Consider the following 10,000-nt stretch of genomic DNA (forward strand, 5'->3'; position numbering starts at 1 on the left):
TAAACGTATCTGCATCTGTCAAAATTATTTAACACGGTTTGATAGATTGGAAGTTCTTCAAATTGGTATCACTGTAAACTAGACAGTTAAGCAATTCCAAGGATGTATGTTTGAAAACTGTATCTTGCAGACAATGAATTTTATCAGGCCATGAAACTCAATTTTGAAAACTGAGAGTGGCATCGTTCAGAATTTGCTGCACTTTCCCTCCTCCACGAAACTTCCACGTAACCCGCGCGGTAACATCCGCGGGAAAATTGATATCATCTAAAAATAACCTAAGAGGGATTACGATGGGAATAGGGCCAGTATGAGGGATTACTTCTCTTACCTTCATAATCTCTTGACCAAGGCTACAGGTAATAGATTCTCAGGAGCCCACCAAATTGAGTAAAATATTCCTGGATAAAATGTTCCCACGACCACAAATCCACCGTGGAATTCAAGGTAAAAGGTTTTTGTTGGCTTTCCGTCACATTGAGCTTGGGGCGCCTGTGCTCCAAGTGAAAGCTTGATAGGAATCATGGGAAATGAACATACTTTTTTAAAAAGCCAAACCACAATGTCTAAACTCGCAGGACTCGAACCTGCGAACGTTTGATTAATAACACCCTTCACTTAACCAGTATAGAATGCCTCATCACTAACTGCGAGGATGTCATTTTTTTTTTAATGTCAATATATATTTTTTCCAAATTCCGCTGTAAACGTGTATTAACACCCGCTAAGAAGCAAGTTTACAAAGTGAAAAATATCGGTTACCAAACTTCAAGAGAAAGCTAACCATTTTAAAATCAAGCCGTAGACTTTAAGTGGTACTACGACCAAAATAACAATTCTTTTTTTTCTTTGGATTTAAAAACTATCTTTACTAAACACTAACTGACCAAAGTTTTAAAAAGACACGTATTTATTTTAACTCGAATTTTCTTATTTATTGGTCCGCCATTACTAACTTTAAAATCTTAAGAGAGTTGGGTCGAGGAGAAAATGACGTTTAAGAATGCAATGCGTGTGTACGCGGCTGAATTAATATGCAGCACGGGAGTTTCGGGCTTTCAGACGTTTAAACCATTGTTTTGCATATATAATAAATTGCGTTTACACACTGAAATTTTAAGCTAGCGAGTAAATGACGTCATTTTCTCTAGATCCAACCCTCTGAGGTCCCGGATCGGTCAGTTTTGAACGTGAGTAATGGCGGACAGTGAAATCCAAAACTTACACTCAAAATAAACAGCCTTTGGATAAAACTCAAAGCTCAAAATTTTGCCAGTTAGGTGTTAAGCGAACACGCTTTCAAAATCTGAAGAAAAAAGAAAATGATTTTTGTGATCATAGTACAACTTTAACAATTATTCAGCAATGATTTTATTTATATACTAATTAGTTTTGGTAAATAATCGGCACACTTACCAGTCAGTTGATCTTTAGCGATTAAGTGGATAAAAACAGATCTTTTAAAGTGAGTGCTCCTGGTTCAAATCCTGTCCAGGGACTTACTTTTAGTTTTTCTTTTTATCTGCTACCACAAGTGGGACAGAGTAATCTAAATGGAGGATAATACTTCATTTGAAGCAAACTAACAATGAAGGATAATCCTTCATTTCAGGAGGAGATCGTGTTGATTGTCGTTAATTTTGGACACTGCGTCCCACGACTTGTGGTAGCAGAGAAAATAAGGAAATCAAAAATCATATCTGTGGATTGGATTTGAACCCGGACTTTCTACTTTATAGGAACCGCTTCTTTCCATTTCACCATTGAATATCAAGACCCCGCACTCTCAAAAGAACATTTATTCAAGTCTCCCATAGAAAATCGCTGCTGAAAATTAGATTACTAATTTAGGCCTAAGCTTTCATTTTGAAGTTTGGCAACAGACCTTTTGTAGTGTTTATTGCCCAATGATAATACAGCATTGTCAAATAGTGTTTAAAATATTGTCCTTGAGCAGTTAGCAGTGTGGTGGTGGTCACGGGTTAATCAACATTCCCACGTACGAGTCCTATGTCCACTGATACACTTGAGTGGTAACTTAAAAAATATATGACATTTCCCATGATCGATACCAAGCTCTTAGTCTTCTAAATTAATGATAGTAGTGAATTCAAAGCAAATTAAGAATTCACGATAATAGCCAATTCAAGGTGGAACATTGGCACAAACGTATATAACGTCGGTGGAATTGTTTTGCGAACAAGCGGTTCAGTTCGATTTTGCAGCGGTTGTCCTAAAAAGCGCAGGACAAGTAACCTCAATTTCTGGTAGTGGCCAAAACGTCATTGACGAGATGACTAGCACTAAGATGCAATAAAATGTGATACGGTTAAACGAGGAAATGGCAGAAGGCTAAAATAAGAAGAGATAAGATAATTATAGAAGTTGTATAGGCAAACTGGTCCGAGATAAAACGGAGAATTCTGATTGGTTCTCTCTGAGAGGTCCGAATTTTGCAATTCGGGCCGCTAAGATGAACCGGTCACGAGGCAGCGCATATTGATTGCCAAACTGTTCCCATTGTCTGTTCCCATTTTCTGTTTCCATTTTCTCGAACATAAAAACAAAAATGCGAGGAATGCTTTTTATTTAGTCATGTACGAGTTCCAGTATGAATTTTGCTTTCCAGAACCGTTAACAGAAGCAGGCGAAGAGGGAAGACTCAAGGAATAGAAAACCCTGCGCAAGAGAGCCAATATAACAAAATCCTCGTTGTACTTGATTGTTGTTCGATCCGTACTGGGAAATATTGGTCTCGTTCATTTTTTTGCAAGTCTATAGACTGAGCCTGAAAAGGAACTCGAGCAATACTTTCCCAGTACGGACCTCATGCTAGTTCAATAACATCTATATATTTTTCCAGTAGGCGCGGTTCTCTTTCTCTTCGCAGGGGATCAAATATTTACTCCGGCTTTGGTTAGAACAGGGTAGAGTCAGGCTAAAATAATGGCTCATAAAAAACAACAACAAACGAACAAACACAAAAATGTAATACTGATTACTGAAAATACTGTTTTTCTGCTCTAGAGGAGACATAGGTGCGATTTTCCGTTTTCCGTTTTGTGATTGCGGTTAACATCCTCCTCTCAGCGAACGGCCGTGACGTAGCACCCGTCGCTATTGTATTTTGTATACAGCCAATTGTATTTTGTATTTGGCAGACAGGCGACTTTTTGATCGGGTGGAAAATACAATTGGCTGGACCAGTGATCCAGCCGCAGTGTGCACGGAGGAACGCGGGCGAACAAAACGGCTGGTCATTTAAGCCTAGAGAAGACATTAACGTTAAAAGAGTCCCAAAACTCAGAGGTTCGAATATTTCGTTCAAAAATTCGATTTGGGTGTCATTAAGGGACTGGTGCATGATCAATACCGGAAGCACATGACCTTAAAGCGAGTAACTTGCAACTCTTTTCCTTGGAACAAAGCTGGGGATTTTATGCCCAAATATGGACAAAAATAAGATCAAGGTTGCACGGCGGGAAAATGCGCGAGCTACGTTACACCCAAATAAGGAAAATTCTGAACTCAAAAAAACCCGGCTCTGAAGCAGAGTTAAACGCTTCAAGGTCATGCATGAGCTTCTGTCAATAATCATTACTACTTCTTGCATAACAAAGGCTCTGATATCACTGCAGCGAAAGTTGTGGACCAAGGGATTCCCGTATAACTTCATACCTCCTATAACAAACGCAAATGGACCTTTCCCTTTCGATGTCGCGGCAGCAACCGACACTTTGTACTCAACATATGGTTCAAGATTGGTCAACGACACGTGAGTCTGATTTGCGTAAACTTCAGTATAGTTCACTTCTTCTTCTTCTGTCTTCACGTCGCCAACCTTAACACGTTGATACGTCACGATGTATTTCGTTAAGCTTCCATGCCTGAATTGCTCGGGAACGGGTTTCCAGGTCACATTGAGCTTTGTCGGTGAGATTCGGTTCACAGGTTTGAGTTCCACCGGAGGCTGACTGGGTACTAGTGAACAAACACAACCCATGTTATCTCTATCTCTTACTTTTAAAACAACCAAACTCAATGCTTCGTGTCCAATAAATGTCTCGTCGATCATACATTATTTAAGTTAGAAAAAACAGAGAAACTTTGAAAAACTGTTGGCTGATCAGTTTTCAAAAACCCCAATTGAAATCCATTTTCATCTTCAATTTTGCCCATCCCTACTTTGGTCTATATTTGCTGCTCTATTCAAACCTTCCTTGAGTGATTTGGTGGTCAGTGGCCATCCTCCCACCCCCACCCCCTTCCCGTCGCTGAATTTGGCTTAATTTCGTAACACAGCCCCTTTAACACAACTCAAAGACAAGGTTGAATATTAAATTTGATTTTCTACTCTGCTCGTGATTTTTCTTCAACGCTAGGTTAGTCTGACGCAGGAGAGGAAATATTTAACGTCCCTTTGGAATGTATAATTGATGATTACTTTTGAATAGGCAACGTTTTCTTTACGAATTCGCCTTCCCTCCACATCTATTCCCAAGCCCCATTCCAGTGAATACTGGATGCGAATCCGCAACTTTTTGAAACCGCTATCCAGAATGATTTCGAATCGTGTGGACGATCGAATCCGGATACTTTCAAATCCGATGACGTTACAAACTCAGGTCCAGTCTTTGCCGTCTAAACATTCAGCATGGCCACTGAACGAAAAGCTATTTCTTCTCTTGTCGCCAACTCGCACGCCTGATGGCGCATGTTCTATTGACAATAGTAACAAAGGATAACTTCATTTCCGAACAATTGCATTGCCGGAAGGCAACCTCAAAACCAGCCTCTCTATTCCCTTCCACTACTTGTCTCGAGGATGACAACAAGGAAAGGAAACCGAGAGAGCCTGTGTTCCAACTTCGTTCCCACGACCTTTCCTTTCGCTTTGGGACATGCGTAACATGTCCTCATCTGAAATAACGATTATCGACAATTGCTAATTTCTTTGGATTGACTTTTATTGTCGATTTAGATTACTCTGTCCCAGGACTTGTGGTAGCAGGTAAAAAAAAAAACAGTAGAAGTTGCAATCCTGGACAGGATTTGAACCCGGAGCACCCACTTTGAAGGAACTGTTTTTATCCACTTAACCACTAAAGATCAACTGACTGGTAAGTGTGCCGGTTATTTACCAAAACTAATTGGCATATAAATAAAATCATAGCTGAATAATTGTTAAGTCTACGGCTTGATTTTAAAATGGCTAGCTTTCTCTTTAGGTTTGGTAACCGACATTTTCTCCTGTTTAAACTTGTTTCTCAGCGGGTGATAATACCCGTTTACAGCTGCATTCGGAAGAAAAAAATGTTGGCATATAAAAAAAATTAATGTTCTGGCAGTTAGCGATGTGGTAAAGTAAGTAAGTAGTAGTAAAGTAAAGTCTTTATTTCATGGAGTGGGCACGTAATAGCCTGAGCTAATAAACTTGTGGCCCTCTAAAGAATAAAATAACAACAAATATACTAAGCTATAAAAATACAACGAATACAAATACTATATAATCTACTAAACTATTTAAAAGATAAAATGTAGCATTATAATCATGTCGCAATTCATCAAGTAACTTAAATAGAAAAATGATCACGATTCTGCTGTTGTTTAAAAAACTCATTGTGGTAGTCTAGTGGTTAAGTGAAAGGGTTATTAATCGAACATTTTCATGTTCGAGTCCTGCGAGTTCAGGCATGGGGGTTCGAAATTTATAGATATTCATTTCCCATAATCCCTATCAAGCGCTAAGCGTCCTCGGCAAATCTTTTCAAATGCAAATTAATTTGCCCGCATTAGCCTCCATTTCATGCTAGATCCAGTCCAACCGTTAGAATACGAAACTGGCCTATTGACGATAGTAGTCAATTTAGAGAAAATTAGGAATTGTCGATAATCGTCATTTCAGAGGTAGGGCATGCGTTGAAATGCGAAGAAAATGGTCGTGGGACCGAGGTTGTCGGGAAGGCCTCATTAACTGGAACACTTTACTTACTATCATCGGCAGTCTTGAACGTGAAGTTAGCTTCTTTGCCATCCCCAGCATTGGTATACGCAAGAATTTCGCCATGATACTTGGTAGCTTTATCCAGATTTAAAAGCATCACTGTTCTCGCTGGTGGAACTGTCGTTTTCTCTTGCTTAGTGCCGTTAACCAGTCTTTCGTACGAGATGCGGTATCCTCGAATGATACCGTTGTGGAACTCGTTTGGGATTGGGCTCCAGTGTAACCTCACGGAAATTGAGTCCAGCACCTCTGGTTCAGCTATTTCCGGCGGCTTACCGGGAACTAAAGAATAACAGAAATTACGTACACGGTAAAGAAGGCAAACTTTCAGGTGAAAAACCACACGGGAAATTGAGGAACTTTAATTTCCAAGATCGAAACGTTATTCTCCTAACTAGTACATAGATTTCTTTGTTGGGTAGTCATGAGCATTTGGTGTTATATCAAGATGACATCTCTTGAGCTAATAATTATCTTCATTCTCAACACATCTGACTGACATTTCATTGAAATTGTGAGGATAATTTACAGGCTGATCACTCCTGGGAATCAAAGGGTTACAGACCCTGTGAAGGTAATGGAAGGATCTTTCCCTATCCTTCCGCGAGTGTCGTTTGTAACTGTGAATAGGTTGATATTTGAGTGCGCTTTTAATATGTTCTAAATAGATAAAGGAGATGAACATATTAAATTGTCATTCTTTTGACCAATCTTTTAAATATGATTCATTTATGGCTAAAGGTGTGTATTTTTATCGTTGAATGATGATGCTGATAATAGACCATATTTATATTCTCAGCATTGGACTGGAACTTGCTTGCAATGGAGGCTAATGCGGGGGAATATATTAAAAAGTATTTGCAGTTGAAAGGATTCCCCCGCATTAGCCTCCATTACAAGCTAGTTCCAGTCCAACACTGAAAATACGAATATGTTCTATTAATAGGCAGTCGCTATCCGTACGGGACCTGTACACCGACATTTAGAGTGACTTTCGTATGACCTTGAAAAAGTGTTCGCAATTTGTTTCACGGACCAATGTTTGGCAAGATTAAAACAAAGCCTCTCCTTATTCCTGCAAAAGAAGCCACTGATATGGGCAGTAAACAGTTCGATTGCCCAATCACATTTCTGCTTTTCAAATGTCATCAAAGCGAAACTTTCCAGAAAGGTCCATGGATAGATGACGTTGTTTCCATCTGCGTTCGCTAAGCCAATGAAAATTCGTGCTCGTTTGTTTTTGTTCGATAAGCCAATTAAATGTTTTGCATTTTTGTTTACGTTTTGATTTTACGTTTATTTTTCAAGGTCATTTGAAAGTCACTCTTAGAATAGTCTCCCTCGCAGCCGTTTTTAGTCTCGTCACGCAACGCTCCTCCCCACAAACGGCTGCTCACATTCGAACAACATTCCTTTCTGCCACTTCAACCAATCATCATTCGGGTTACAAATGTTGAGAACTCTGCGCGCCAAAGTAATCTAACCAATCATATTGTTTGTTTCATCTTGGAGTTCAAAGCTATCAAAATGGCGACCTTTGAAGAAGCGTTTGATGTTGTTAGTAATACATTTAGAATTCCTAGCTTAAATGCGCAGCAAAAAACTGGAATTAGGAAAATAGTTGAGGAAAAAAAGGATGTATTTGTCAATCTTCCTACTGGTTTCGGGAAATCTCTCTTGTATCAAGCACTACCACTCGTGTTTGATCTGACCTCCCAAGAGCCTGGTCATATCGTCGTCGTTGTCTCACCATTGATAAGCCTTATGGAGGACCAAGTGTCCCATTTGAAGGGGCTAGGGCTAAAAGCAGTTAACATAAGTTCACTTGAGGAAGGTGAAGGCACTCGTGTTGAAAGCGGCGAATATTCCTTAGTTTACGGATCACCTGAAGCGTGGCTGAAGAACGAACAGTGGAGATTTATGCTGACGAACTCTGTATATTCCAAAAAACTCTGCGCCATTGCAGTCGATGAAGCCCATGTTGTAAGACAGTGGTAAGAGTGAGAATAAAAACGAGTTTACAGCAATGTACAACTGTCATGTTACAGTATAAAGGAAAGGGCAATCAGAATGTAAATGTTGTAAATAGAAAGTGTAAATAGGTTAGTCAGTATTAGTATGACACTATGGTCTTATTTGGTTATCATTATTTTATTCTGTCTGAGTTATATTACACATGATCACCTGTAAAATTATTTTGTCTAAATACACCTTATTCCCAAATGGCCGCTATTGAAATGTTCTTTTGTTTTTATTCAAATAAGCCCTTGATGCCTCGTTCTTAAGCTTAAAATTCAAAAGAATTTTTTATCTCAAACGAGGCAACAAGGGCCAATTTGTATCCGCGTAAATCAGCGACCATTTTGGAATGGGAAGGTGTATGCAAGACATTATTATTATTATTATTATTATTATTATTATTATCATTATTACTATTATTATTATTATTATTAAATTATTAAAATTAATAACGTTTTCATTATATTATTATTATTATTTTTATTATTATTATAAATTTGATTATAGATTAATGCAGTCTTTTTTGCCTTTTAATGTGTAGGGGAACATCACAAGATAATAAAATGGCAGCATTCCGCGAGTCTTACTCAATGCTGTATGAATTGAGGTCACTCGCACCAAATGTGCCAGTAGTGGCATTGACTGCAACTGCGACAAAACTGACCAGAGACACAGTTTTCAACCTTCTGAACATGAAAAATGCAGTAGAAATTAAGGAAAGTCCAAATAAATTAAATGTTGCTTATGTTGTGCAGTATATGGATAAGGACATGGAACTGGAATTCTATTTTGGCTGGCTTACTGATGAACTGAAATTGCCAGACTATACGACAGTGTGGTTTACTTTATGCTACTATTAAAGCTCTCTTAGGAGAATATATGTTAATTGGAAATGACTCAAAACATGTGCTTGTTGAAATGTTGCATTCCTGCACTCCTGAAGCCAATAAGCATAACATTTTGGAGTCCTTTCAGTCTGACAATGGTATCATTCGTCTACTAATAGCAACAATAGCCTTTGGAATGGGCGTTGACTGCCGAGGTGTTCATAGAGTCATACATTTTGGACCCTCCAAGAATGTGGAGTCCTACGTTCAGGAAACTGGTAGGGCAGGAAGGGATGGCCACCAAAGCGTTGCATATGTTTTATACCATGGATTTATGTTAAACCATATTGAGGAGAAAAGTACAGCTTCTTTGGCCCTCCTGAAATCTGCCCCTTGCCAGGCTAGAATGAAGTCTTTCTATAGTCTTACAATTTACATTGTGGTAGGAAAATAAATCTAATAAAATCGTCATATTTTTACATGTAAATCAGACTTCTGGTAAATTTCATTGTCTGATTAGTAACATAAATTGTGTGCTATTCATACTCTATCATTATCAATTGAAAGTTTTGTCATGTGAAGTCACAAAAGATGAACATCTGTTTGAGATTAGTTACATTTCACATGTGAATAAATTACTGAGTGTATACATGTAACAGAGAAAAATAATTTATGATAGGTGATGGTCTGAAGTTTGATTGAGAATGCTATGAAAGACTGTAGATTCTATAGCCTGCGTAGCTTGGTGGTTTAGGCAAATTTTAAAGCAATTTGAGCGCGAGTGCACAAAGCTGCGAAGCTGCGAAAGCAAGCGCCAAAGCCATTATGTTTCTCAGTTGTCTCCCTCCTAGGCTCCTTGTGGCTTCACCGCTGGTTATTGCCGCTTCGCCACTTTCTTCGTGTGCACAAATTGCTTGAAAACCATCAAGCTATGCAGGCTATAGATTGTATTGATCAATTTTTTTTTGATTCTTTGAAAATTGAATCTCTTCATTGGTGCTGCTGCCAGTATCAAATTGTATTCTGCTTGCATAACGGGCTGTAAATTTTAGACTGCTAATAGTCACTATTCAGTCAGATTGAAAATCTTTCAGACTTTTTAATAGATGGGATTCCTGTGAAGACATTTACATCAACTTCATTTATATCA

At 38.6% G+C, this 10,000-nt stretch overlaps 1 protein-coding gene and 1 pseudogene across 1 annotated transcript in view; one reads left to right on the forward strand and one right to left on the reverse strand.

The window, feature by feature from the left end:
• The window catches only part of LOC137985541 (receptor-type tyrosine-protein phosphatase F-like), a 53,454-nt gene that overhangs the window by 21,602 nt on the left and 21,852 nt on the right, over positions 1-10,000 (reverse strand). Inside the window, exons 7-8 of the mRNA XM_068833159.1 lie at positions 5,993-6,286; positions 3,679-3,981 (exon numbers count right to left, since the gene is read on the reverse strand). Coding sequence (XP_068689260.1) covers positions 3,679-3,981; positions 5,993-6,286 — 597 coding nt within the window. The remainder of the gene's footprint in view (positions 1-3,678; positions 3,982-5,992; positions 6,287-10,000) is intronic.
• LOC137985216 (ATP-dependent DNA helicase RecQ-like) lies at positions 7,517-9,533 on the forward strand (annotated as a pseudogene).

This window comes from Montipora foliosa, chromosome 14 (assembly GCF_036669935.1).
Source record: "Montipora foliosa isolate CH-2021 chromosome 14, ASM3666993v2, whole genome shotgun sequence".
Classification (NCBI taxonomy): Eukaryota; Metazoa; Cnidaria; class Anthozoa; order Scleractinia; family Acroporidae; genus Montipora; species Montipora foliosa.